Below are 13637 nucleotides of genomic sequence, written 5' to 3'. Positions count from 1 at the left end.
ATCAATCCAGGGTCGCCACAGCGGAATGAACCGCCAACTTATCCAGCACATTTTTACGCAGCAGATGCCCTTCCAGCCGCAACCCATCTCTGAGAAACATTCACACACACACACACACACACAACGGACAATTTAGCCTACCCAATTTACCTGTACCGCATGTATTTGGACTGTGGGGGAAACCGGAGCACCCGGAAGAAACCCATGCGAACGCAGGGAGAACATGCAAACTCCACAAGGAAAAGCCAACTGACCCAGCCGAGGCTCATACCTGCGACCCAGCGACCTTCTTGCTTTGAGGCGACAGCACTACCTACTGCGCCACTGGGTTGCCGTTTCAAAATTAAAGACATCTGTAATTTGGATCAAATAAATTCAGGCTTCAAACTCAAAACCAGAAGAGACTTCATACATGCATACATACATTTATTCATTTTCTGTTCGGCTTAGTCCCATTAATAATTTGGGGTCACCACAGCGTAATGAACTGCAATTTATTCTGCATATGTTTTAAGCAACGGATGCCCTTCCAGCTGCAACCCATAACTGGGAAACATCCATACACACTCATTCTCACACTAAGGACAATTTAGCTTATTCAATTCACTTGTACCGCATGTGTTTTTTTGTTTATTGGACTTGTGGGGGAAACTGGAGCACCCAGATGAAACCCACGCCCACACAGGGAGAACATGCAAACTCCACACAGATATGCCAACTGACCCAGCTGAAGCTCGAACCAGTGACCTTCTTGCTGTGAGGCGAATGTGCTACCCACTGTGCCACCGTGAAGCCCACATACATTTATTTCTTTATTTTCTGCATACAGATATCTTTTGGTAACCTAAATGTGACTTTTTTTACCCTCCCAATGCAGTTTAAAACTATTATCATTATAACCTATTCCATTTGTATTAATGTTATTGAAAATGACCTACAGCCTATAAAATATCTAAATTTTAACCGCTAATAATAGATATCTTCTGGCATTTTTTAGCCCAGTACAATCGATCCAAAAAAAAAAACTGTTTCCAAAACAGACTAAAAACCAGCTCAGATAAAGAGAGTTTTCAACTGTAAAAAAAAAAAAGTTAAAATAAAAACACACTCATGTAAAAGTAGCCTTGATCTACACCACTAACTGTGCAGAAATACTTCAGACTAGCAGAGATGCTTAGCCAGGCTAAAGGAGATTTATCTAAGATTATCTGATGATGAGAGAAGGAAGTTGCAGGGCAGATGGAGGGTTGTGTAATGCTGTCAGTCAGAGATGTTTAGTTGAATATTGTGTGTGTTTGTCTGTTTTCAGCGTTTGCAGTGACGCAGTGGCTTATTTTCTGACCCTCACGTCTGAAAGTCATCGCGAAGCCTGGACAAACCTTCTGCTGCTCTTCCTGACCAAAGTGCTGAAGATCAGTGATGATAGAGTGAGTGTCCTTCCGTCATTGTCACAGCAGTATTTGTCACCCAGTGGTTTGTGATGATAGTGCAGGCCATGACATTTATTAATTTATGTTTTAATTGTATTTTTCATATACTGCTCTGTGAAAAATGCTTAGGTCATTACTAGACTTTTCCCCATCAAAATAAATTAAGTTTGTTATTTATTTTGCTGTAGTGTGCCAGTAGAAATCTTACTCATTTAAACATTTATTTAGCTAAAAATGTATATATTAATGTATATAAAAGCAAGCAGTGATGTTTCTGCATTGACTTAACACTGGAACTATCAGAATTCCATAACTACTAGAATAGCCATAGCAGCAGGCATGAGTGTGCATATGAAGGGGGTCGCACACGGTGCCATGCATTTTACAATTCTAGACATCAATTTCTATCAGTGTACGCACATCGGCGGCTGTCCATGGCTCCCAGCCAAGACTGACACTGTTCATATATCTGCTGCGCCACAGAGCACCATCTAAATAGTTTCATTTAAAATGTAACATGTGAATGTGCGTGTCTGGTGTGCGATGCTTTCAGCTGTCATGCCCATGCCGTGTTGTGACGCTGAGCGTTGCATTCGGTGTGGGGCCCACTTAAGACAGTATTTAAGATGTCATATTTGATATTTTAGAATTATTTTATGAAGTCATTGCCCTAAAAATACGACCTTTTTTTGTACTTTTACCTATAATTGTGTACGAGTTGTGTTACTTGAACACCCACGAGTGCACTCCTCAATTTGTCCTGCAAGAGTGAGAGCTAAGTTTTCTTTCTCTGAAAATGTTGTTTTTGAAAGTTATGCTTCAGTTACCAGAAAGTTTAGCATACATTTTTCACTTTTTTCATGAATAAGTACAAGATCAGTCATTCGAAATTGTACAATTTGAATGTACAATACAAAAATGCACATAATCCCACTCCTAAACCCAGCCATCATTGAGGGATAAGCGAAGTGTACCGAATTATATGAATGAGATTGTACAAATTTATATGAATAAGCTACTAAATCAAAAGTTATGAATTGATGTGAGATTGTGTTGGAAAGTTGTTTTTGTTAGCAAGAAGTTGCTAGGCAACAGAGACATTAAATAAGTAGCAGACACTGAAATTGCATGTTTTGGCAATTCAAGGTAGAAAACTCTTGTGTGTTTTATTAAATTACATAAAACTTTGTTTAATTAAATTATTTATTAAACTTGTGTAATTATTAAATTACAGAATCTAAAAACTCAAAATGACTGCCCTGCTATTTTTACTTGAATATTTAATATTGTATTATATATAATAAATGAAATATTTAAAGTTTATAAATCTCTTATAGTTTCGACTAAATTAAACAGCAATGTTTCTGCAGTTATTTAAATTAAGAAATAGATATAAATGTATTGTGACACTGAAGACTGGAGAAATCATGCTAAAAATTGTGCTGTGCCATCACTGACTGGATTAAATTACATTTTAAAGTATATTAAAATTGAAAACAGTAGCTGTAAATAGCATATCACATTTAATGATTATCTATCTATCTATCTATCTATCTATCTATCTATCTATCTATCTATCCATCCATCCATCCATCCATCCATCCATCCATCCATCCATCCATCCATCCATCCATCCATCCATCCATCCATCCATCCATCCATCCATCCATCCATCCATCCATCCATCCATCCATCCATCCATCCATCCACTGTATCTGTCAGTCTGTCTGTCTGAATGTGATGCTTTTTAAAGCCCAGGAGGTGGATTTAAATTCCAAAGCTCATTGACATGAAAGATGAATACTCCATCATTTTTAATCTTGCTTAATTAAAGCACTAATGCTCTGCAGTGTAACGATATAACCAATTATAAGAGAACACCTGGTGCTAATCAACGGCTCAGCTCTAATCCAATGAAATCTCCCTGTTTTCTCCTCAGTTCAAGGCTCATGCGTCCCGCTACTACCCTCTGCTCTGTGAAATCATGCAGTTCGACCTGATCCCGGAGCTGCGGGCCGTCCTGCGCAAGTTTTTCCTGCGCATTGGACTGGTTTTCCAGATCACCAACAGCCTGGAAACAAATCAAACTGTCAGCAACGCCTAAGAGAACCAATATTTGTCCCAGAATGCATCAGTCATTCTTCCTACACCGTCCGAAAACACCACAGGATGTCACATGATCTCCTGCAGCCAATGAGGAGGGAGAAGATCTGAAAGAAAAAGATGGATTGCGTCAAATACGATGGTACTAAAAGAAAAAAGAAAAAACACCCCCACGCCTGGAATAAACAGCCAATCCCGGATCAGGAATTGTGTCACATGACCAGGTCTTGTATAGATAGGATCTAATTATCATGAGGATGCTGAATATCGCTATTACTACACAAACGCTTGACCCTTTGAGATCGTCAAAAGGTCCAGAAATATTTCAAAAAACAGTGTCTTGGCATTATCTTCAAATCTGTTGGAGGAATGAGAGAACGGTTGCTCGTCACGCAATCTGATGTGATGTTTAAGTGATTCGGATTTGTTATTTTGTTTTTTGCGTTTGCACCGCTAATGGCTAACATTAGCATGATTAACTAGTTGTACAGAATTCCAGCTTTGTAATATAATCTCACAACACTAGATTTTTGTTTGTTTGTTTGTTTGTTTTCTGTTTGTTCGTTTGGAAATTTGCTGCACTTGTTTTCCTGATCAAAATGCACTGGAGATTTTTACTTTTGTGATAAATTATTGAACTATGCCATCTTTCCCTCCATAACTGTCCAGCTAGAGATTTCTAATACTATATATATATATAAATAAATACATATAAATATAAACCGATTAGTTCGATTTACTCCATTTTATATATGCTGACACTTTTTTAATTAAACGGAGATCCTTTAAAAGGAGACAAAAAAAAATAACTGGAACTTGAAAAGCGACTTTAAATGTGAGCTGCATCTGAATCACTGGTTTGTATCCCTGTTTGAAGTTAGGCTTCACTCTACGTGTACAAATTTTTAAGAAAAAGTTAATATATTTAAAAACGGTGTCTTTACTTTTGGGGATGAGGGTGTACTGTATAGAAAAGAACGGTAGCTGTGCTTTAAAACTGCTGATGGGAAAGAAGAGCTGAAGCATTCCTGGCTGTAGTGAGGGTGTCAACTGTAATGGTACGGCCTTGTAAAGTTTTCTATATGGAATAAAATGATCTGTACAACTCTACATGACACTGCTCATCATTATACATGCTTTTTCATCAGGGTTTGGTCAGTAAAGGGTTGGACTTGGTGCATTTGCCCTGACCTGCTCTGTCATTTTGAGTTTTGAGGACTTGGAAAGCTCTTGTAGGTTTTTCTTTATGCACTACGTTCATTTAAACGACTAAAATGTATATATGAGTGTGATGCTGCATTTATACAACAGTTTGATGGAACAATCGAGTAGATAAAAAAGAAAATCAAACACAGAGAGTCTCAAAATCCTTTTGTATTAGGAACTACTTTTTTCCACCATTCATTCACATCTGCAGCTGACATCAGAACAGCAGAAACCGTTGTTACTTCACCAACATCACTTTAGAGCTATATTTGAACGATTCTCTAGCGTAATAAGTGATGACAAAGCAGGCGATTTTGCTGTCATTTTAAGATTATAAGGCTGAACGACTTGAAATGCCATCAGTCTAAAGACATTTCCCAGTATTTCTCTGTTGCGATCAGGATTTTTCAACCCTGAAAAAGTCAAAGCAAACACTACCAGAAACACTACCAGACTATGGTATATATACAGCACTCCAAATTACAAAAGAGAGAGATCGACTTAGAATATCACTTACCTGTTTAATGATGATTTGATCAGCTGAGTTTTTCTCCTCTAGGGCCTTATGCGGTCTCTGTCGCCATCTTGTAGCGAAACGTCAACCGTCTTTGCTCTGCTCAGCATGACAGGCTGATAGATGCTGACACGCTGTATCTCTGAATTTATAAATATTTAAAATAGTTGCATAAAAAGTTGCATAGTTGCAATCTAAACAACTACATTCATGCCTGAAAAGCCTCAAAAGTACATTATGTTGTCCAACAGCTGCACTATCTGTCAAACTGTTGTGATTTTATTGATCTGCTGTCACTCTATGTGGGCGGTGTAATACACAAGAGTGAAGTGGCCATACAAGTGCTGTTATTACAGGAATATTGCACCGCTATCAGCCAAACAGATGAGAACCACACAGAACTCTGTTGTATAGTCATATATAAATGTTGTCATATCAAGTAATCAATACTTTTATTCAGCTATTTTTTTTTAAAGTACAGTATTTAAATGTTTTTTGTTTTGTTTTGTTTTGTTTTTTTTTTTGGGGGGGGGGGTGCTGTTCTTTTGTTTCTGCTAAAATATTAAGCAACAAATGATGTTATCATATTTTTCCACAAGTGAGCTGGTCAAACTAACATGATTTGTAACATTTCTAAAAGCTATAACATAGCATAATTTATTAAATCAAAAAACACTAGGTGATTATAAATGTATACTGACAAAAAAGGATTGGTTTTCTCTGAATATAATCAGTGTGAAGCTTTTAAAAAGTTTCTGTAGAATTTGTAATCTTGTACTGCCCAAAATATCACTGTCATTTACTAACGTCTGGGGAAAAGTTGCAGAGTATTCCAGACATGAGGCAATTCTATATATGCATTACCTGACAAAAGTCTTGCTGTCTATCCAAGTTTTAGCAACAACAAATAGTAACTTAGTTGATCATTTGGTATCAGAAGTGGTTTATATAAAAGGCAAAGCCCTCTAGATTACACTTATTTTACCAAAGTAAAATATGATCATGTCTTGATTTTTAATTATTTAATTAGGATAGTAAGCTCTGACTTTGCTTAGACAAAAGTCTTGTCATTTAACATTAATAATGTACAGTATAAATTATAAAGTCATGGTGCAGTGGAAAAAGAATGAGTATTGTGTATGACTCTCATGAGCTTGGAGGACTGCATTCATACATCTCTGCAATGACTCAAATAACTCATTAATAAAGTCATCTTTAATGGCAAAGAAAGCGTTCTTGCAGGACTCCCAGAGTTCAAGATTCTTTGTATTCACCTTCAATGCATCCTCCTCCATCTTAACCCAAGCATGCTCAATAATGTTCATATCTGTTGACTGGGCTGGCCAATCCTGAAGCACTTTGACCTTCTTTGCTTTCAGGAACTTTGATGTGCAGGCTGAAGTATGAGAAGAAGTGCTCTCCTACTTAAGAATTTGCCCTCTACTGTGGTTTGTAATGTAATGGGCAGGACAAATGTCTTGATACTGTAGGGTCCAGCCAGTTGGTCCAATGACGGTATCCAATGGTGGATGAAGGTTCACTGCATGTTCGGTCTTTCCAGTGCACAATGTTGATTTATATTAAACTTAACTCATATCTGACTCCAATTTTAGTATGAGGTGGTTTAGAATATTAATATATTTATCCTCGTTTTATCTGACTCCAATTATAAAACATTAAGAAGATTATATCAATATGTAATTTAGATAAATATTTGAACCGTTTGTCTTCACTAGTAACTATTACATCCGTTCATTCGGGTGCTCATGTCGCTCAGAGAAATCGCCTCGGCCGAAGGCGTCCCTCACGGTCACACTCCGGTCAGTCTTGAATATTAAACAGAGGTAAATTGACTAATACTTTAGATGGCCGCTACCAGCGCGCTCGTTCTAAAATACTTTAGTTAGTCCCGCTTAGATGTACACCTTTGAGTTAAGACAATCATCATTTCTAATTAGAGGTTAGGGCATTAATATAAATGTACCCGACTACTGGACTCTATAGTAACTTTGGTTTTCACCAAGCCCATGGTTTCCCATATGAACTTAATTTAGAATAATATTACCTTCAAACAAAGGTCGGGTACCCAATCTAGGTTAGTCGTGCAACACCTTGTTGACCTAGACGGAAGTTATCGCCCTTTCCACCTAAGTACACATGAATCAATATCAAGAGTCAGTCGGATCCCTAAAACACAATTAGTGTGCCCAATGCTCCATCTCAACTGGATTTTAGTCCGTCTACTGACCTGACGCAAGACGTGCGGAAACAAGGATACAGCGTAATCTACTTGAATTAATAATTACAGAGTGAGCAAAATATGGTCAAACATTACAATTTATTAGTCAGGTAAATGTATTATGCCAAATCAATCAGTCAATTCATAAATGATCAATACAAAACATCAAATTATCAAAGATAAATCCAAGATGAAAAAGATGCATTCCTGACTTTGTAATATACATAACATGGCGCAAGCCATGTTATGGGCTGATCTGGTTAGGCAGAATCGCCTAGAAGAGTCTTTCTTAGGCCTTACCTTAAATAATACAAGAATTCCCTCAAGGAAGGGGGTGTGAATAACAAAAAAGGCATTCACACTTAGTGTCACACCCCTCACAGTGGTTCAAAAGATGCCTGAAGTTATATATTTATTGTTCTGATTATGTCTATTTCTGAGAGAATGAGACCATTGTACCAATCGCACTGAGACATTTCAAATGATATCAAACATGATGGGTAAAGTCAGTTTGGTTAATTCTAGAACATTCAAACATTGAAATGACCATATGTGTGAGTTGGGGGGATGAAGCTGAGTTTCAGCATAGTCAGATGCAAATGCAGCAGGAACTGGTTTTTCACGCATTCCCCCCTGGTGGGTTGTGGAGTCCATTGGCCCTGTCTTCAGCTCATGTTTTGAATTGTCAAAGACATCAAAAATATTTGTAATATTTCAATTCTTACAATACCTTAGGCTGTTGATGTTGCCACCCACTCTGCAGATCTCTCACACATGCCCCCTTGCTGAATGTAACCCTAAACCATGATTTTTCGTTCAGCAAACTTGACTGATATCTGCGAGAAACTTGGGTCCATGCAGGTTTCAATAGGTCGTCTGTTGTATGTGTGATGATTGGGATGCAGTTTAACAGATGATTCATCTGAAAAATCTACCTTTTAGTTGATCATCTGGAAAAGTGTCAGAAGTCAAGTCGTGTTGCTCTTACAACTGGGCTTTATGACAAAACTTGTCAAGTAGTGTGTTACCGGCAATGTATGAAATCCTGGTTTTGAATAGAATGCCTAGGAAATGCCTGATGGAAATATCTTTTTTTTTTTTTTTTTTTTTAAGATTTTGCATACTTTTCCTAAGCATTCTATACAATTCTTAGGCATTATATAGAATGACAAGGCAAAGTGTCAGAAGAGCACAACAAAAGGCTTTATTGATCATTACATATTTTAAAGTGGAAGGAATGTGAAATGAAGCATCTGATGTTCTTACCAGAAGAACAAAGACAGCAGAACTGAGAGTGAAGTATTTGTTACAGTAGGTAAGACTGGAATAGTACTTCATTTTCTTCTTTTACACAAAAAACATTTTATATTTTGGCACTTTGATCTTGCACATTAATAATTCACAAATTAGTGAAGAACCTCTTGATAATATACACTGACGTGAGAAGAATTATGGCAATGTTGTCTGTGATGTGGTGGTGGGACCCCGTACCAGCAATATGCTGTCTGACAATAACCTTAAACACCCACCTGCTTTGATCGCCATCATCAAAATAAGACAACATCAGGGGCGGGGAAAAATGGCACGGGCAGGCCAGGTACATACTTTGACCTACGGCAACTCAAGTAGCAATCATTTCATACTTTGGCGTTCGATTTTTAGGCATTCTTATACATTTTACAGAATGCTGGATTTCACACATTGCCGGTAACAAATATAAAAATAAAATAGTTGAAAAAAAAAAAAAAAAATATATATATATATATATATATCACTTATATTTATATATTATATAAATATTATATATTATATATATTAAATATATTTTATATTTATATATTATATATTTATATATTTATTTATAGAACATAGATGTGATAATTAAGTAAATAATTTTCCAAAAAATCTCCAAATATTTATTATTAACATTTAATACACATTTACATTAGCTTGTTTTTCTAGGTATACCGTGAACATACAATTCATTTTCTGTATAACAATTAAAAATCAATCCATCACATTACAGCATTGTATCTCTCATCAGACACACAAACAGAATGTATGCGATTTACTCATTCATACAGTCTCAGTATGAAGAATAAAAGCTGATTTCTTCCAGACTGCACTCTCTGACCGGAGAGAACAGACTCTTAATGCTATAGGAAGTGTTCCAGAACTTTCTAAGAGCAACATTTCATTGACAACAACGACTAAAAACAATCTTATTTGGCTTTTTTTGTGTGCAACTTCAAAAGTTACGAATCCAGCACAGGAACTCAATGAGATTTAGCCATGGTAAGTGGACGGTCCTTCCCAGTCCCCTGCGTGGTCTCGGCTAGATGGTCTGCGTTTGCCCATCGCTCTCTTCAGCGTGTCTGAGGAACTGGCTCGTAACCAGGGGTCTGTGGCCACGCTGTTCATAGAGACGGGCCGGTGGGTTGAAGGAGTCAGTGACCAAAGATCGTCTCCTTCCTCTGCAGATGCGTCCCCTACACGGCAGAACATATTCCAACATCAGCATCTCAATACTCTTTGAGTAGGGCCAGACAGAATCTGCATACAGTTGTTGCTGTTTCTGCACAGAATTTTGTTAAAAACCTGCGGATTTATGCAGAATGATTTTGGGAGTATCATAACTAAAGGCTTTATATATGAAATAAAACGTAATACATTTTTTACTTGTATTTAATGTGTAAAATGGAAATCCAATTAGATTCGCTTTATTTGGAAAACGAAGCAAGTCTCTCATATAATATATCTACTTAAAGACAGAAAATTAGACTTTACAAACTGTATTGTACATAAATCACAAAAATATGTTCATATTAGTCATTAATATTACTAAAATTAATTTAAAAACTGAATAAATATGAATGTACACACATTTACACATGTAAATAAACTGAATCAATGATGGGCTAAAGATCTGTGGAATTCTGTGTGCGCAGATTCCATGTGGGCCGAGTTACTAACAAATGGCTTTGGTATTATTTACTGTAGGTTTTCACAAAGCCACTACCAAATCAACATTTTTAAAACATTTCAATATTGGCTATTTTTATTTGTGCAAAATAATACATTAAATGAACAATCAAATATCAAACAATATCTTAAAAAGTTTAAAGTAAAGCCAAACAACATATTTACAACCGAAGTAGCCATTCAGACAGAATGTGTTTTTTTTTTTTTTTTAATGTGTTACTTTTCCATTATTGTTCTAAGTAAATATAGGCTTAACAGATGTGTGTGAACATTGCACTTATGTGTGAGACACTGCAAAAGATGCAAGACACGAGCGCTGCGATTTTAAGATGAAGTTTAAAAAGATTTGCAACTATTACATGTAGCGTCACTCATCAATGTCAGTTCCAAAGCAGTGGACCAGTCAGATCTCAGAGGTAGGGCAAGCTTCTGTTTACACTAGATTATGGTTTCATTTGATATTAGCATGCAGTTTTGTTTTTTGAACTATTCCTGATCACTGCATCTGGCATTTTTAGACACAAGATGTATGAATAGCTATCTAATAAGCCATCTAAATCACTGCTCGCACTGTGGGTTTCACGATTTGGACATCAGGCCAATTTTGGAAATCCTAAAAGATCCTATAGTCCTAATGTAGGCATGGGATGATAACCGTTTTCAAGGTATACCGTGTTTTGGAAAAGTCAAGGTTTTAAAACCGCTAAGTTTTTCTGCTATATCATTCCTAATGTATGTACACTGAAAAAAAGTTATTCAGAAATGATTCCTTGGATTTACTAAATTGTTTTAAGTAGTTGTAAATAAATTGTTTGTTTAAATTCAACCCAAATAAATTAAGTTGTACGTTACAAAAATGTATTTGTTTGTTTAAATTCAACACATATAATTTGTTTGTAACAAGTTTGCAGACAATCTTTTCAGTGTAGGACATTTTTACATTAAAAAACGTTGAGTTATTTATTTAACCCAATGGTTGAGTTAAACATATTTGGTGCTTTGTTGGGTTATTTTAACCTTCATTATTTATTAATAACTCAACCAGTTGAGTTAAATATTTGGGGCTTTGTTGGGTTATTTTAACCTTTACTATTTATTAATAACTCAACCAGTTGAGTTAAATATTTGGTGCTTTGTTGGGTTATTTTTAAACTTTATTTAATAACTCAACCAGTTGGGTTAAAAATTTGAATTTCAACAGTCAACTGATTTAACTGACACAAAATAGCTGTATTATGTGCGAGTAATGTTGTTTTTGCATTATAAAGTTTATTTAAACTATAACGCAATAATATTGTTGTTATTTTTATCAAATAACCTTTCCCTGTCGTGTTTCATTTTACCATCCAAGACTATTTTTTAGAAACTTTTGCATGTGGTTAAAATGTATTGTACATTGTGGACACTGAGTGGAGCCTGCTGCAGCTGCTGGACAGCCTCTACAGCACACAGAGCTCCATATTCTGCTCCATCAACAGAGGGTTTTCTGCTTGCACAGTTTCTAACTGTCTGCACTTTGTTCTGTTTCTTCATTGTTTGTGATTCTTAATTTATTTTAACAAAAGTGTTTGGAGCTAAAGTGTAATGAAATGAAGCATTTTCAATATTTTTGAAAACTGTATGTTTTTTTTATTTACCCAGCCATAATTATTAAACTAATAGTAGTACTAGTAATATGAGCAATAGTAAATACCAGAATGAAAAAAAAAAAACATTTAATCAAAATAACCCAATGCACTGGGTTAAAATAACCCATAGTTGGGAAGGTGCTATGATAACCTATAGATGGGTTATATGTTGGGGTTTTTTAACCCAACTATTGTAACAGAGTAGGACAAGTTTTTTAGGACAACAACATCTCCAACAAAAAAGATATCCAAAGACGCCATTTTAAATAGTAAAAAAATATTTTTTTGAAACAAATAAAGACAGCAGATAAATTAATTTAAATTTTTCAGCCTGACATGTTTACTGTTTTTTAAAGTTTTTTTATGTGTACTATTTTAAATGTTTCTAAAAATAAATTACTCTGTGTTCAAAGGGGAAAAAGATTTTTTTACCCCGACATTGAAAAACAATATATTTTAGAGAAGTAAAATATACCATGAACCGTGATATTTTTATCCAAGTTTATCATACCATCAGAATCTTATACCGCATGCCTAACAACATGTAGTCTTTAGGTGCGTTCGACTTCATGCACCGCTGTGCAGATCGATCAAAATCTGTCTTAAAGCGGTGCATGCTGGTTAGAAATTTTGTCCGGATTGATGCTGCGCCGACGTCACGTGACTGTCACATGTGGGCCGTGGCATCAAAGTACTGCGACAGCGCTCTGAGATCAGACGACTGAATTAGCCAGTGCAGCATCTGAAGAGCGACTGCACGAGCTCTCATGACAACACCGATATTCCACGATTGGCCGAGTTCACCGCATGACAACAAACAAGTGTGTTTTGGGCTTATTATTGGACAAATTCCGATTCACAAATTTCAAATCAAACAATTCACATTTCATACCCTCTCTTTCTTGTACACATAAAAGACTTTTTACGTTACAAAAATTTTACTGCAGTAATCATGTTTTGTTAAATGTTTTGTTTATAAAGTCTGGCTTGTTTGCACCTTTTTTACAGACTATTTACTGCATTCAGCTCCATCAACAATTTAAATCATATATTTTAGTAAATAACCTAAATTTTAACTCAAATAAGTTTTACAGACTTGTAATAAAATAATTATCATCATTGATCCTGCCACCCTAAAAGTTTCTTAACAAATTAAGTTAAATAACTATTATATTAAATAATTATAAAATGGTTTTTAGGATTATAATATATATATATATATAATATATATATATATATATATATATATATATATATTTTTTTTTTTTTTTTCCTGTCTAGCCGTTTACACCTGGTCTTTCTGGAAAACTTAGTGAGTGTAGCTCACTTATTTTAGAAATGTCCTTTTGTTCAATCTTTTCGGATTAAAGTGCTATTTTGAAAATGCTTTTATTATCCAAAAAATCTTAATTGTTTCAGACTTATTCAAAACACCTTGTTTTGGTTTTTATTTTAAAATATATAATGGCAAGTTTTATGTCTATAAATGTAAATAAATGTAAACCTCTTCTCAGCATATTCAAACAAGATTTATT

General features: G+C 35.5%; 2 protein-coding genes across 10 annotated transcripts in view; one reads left to right on the top strand and one right to left on the bottom strand.

Moving 5' to 3' along the window:
* arfgef1 (ADP-ribosylation factor guanine nucleotide-exchange factor 1 (brefeldin A-inhibited)) overlaps positions 1-4643 on the top strand; it is a 139925-nt gene extending 135282 nt beyond the window's left edge. For all 4 annotated transcript variants that reach the window (XM_068217191.1, XM_009297399.2, XM_068217189.1 and 1 more), the window contains 2 exons: positions 1310-1427; positions 3370-4643. In XM_068217191.1, coding sequence (XP_068073292.1) covers positions 1310-1427; positions 3370-3534 — 283 coding nt within the window. In that variant the 3' untranslated portion in view covers positions 3535-4643. The remainder of the gene's footprint in view (positions 1-1309; positions 1428-3369) is intronic.
* Positions 4644-9385: 4742 nt separating this feature from the next.
* Positions 9386-13637, bottom strand: part of cspp1a (centrosome and spindle pole associated protein 1a) — a 45873-nt gene continuing 41621 nt past the window's right edge. For all 6 annotated transcript variants that reach the window (XR_012399271.1, XM_073940632.1, XM_073940631.1 and 3 more), the window contains one exon: positions 9386-9981. Coding sequence is in view for 5 of the 6 variants with exons in the window: in XM_073940632.1 (XP_073796733.1) it covers positions 9779-9981 (203 nt within the window). In the remaining variant the exon portion in view is untranslated. The remainder of the gene's footprint in view (positions 9982-13637) is intronic.

The sequence above is a fragment of the Danio rerio genome, chromosome 24, assembly GCF_049306965.1.
Source record: "Danio rerio strain Tuebingen ecotype United States chromosome 24, GRCz12tu, whole genome shotgun sequence".
NCBI classification, from domain to species: Eukaryota; Metazoa; Chordata; class Actinopteri; order Cypriniformes; family Danionidae; genus Danio; species Danio rerio.
This window is presented reverse-complemented; position numbering and strand designations above follow the sequence as displayed.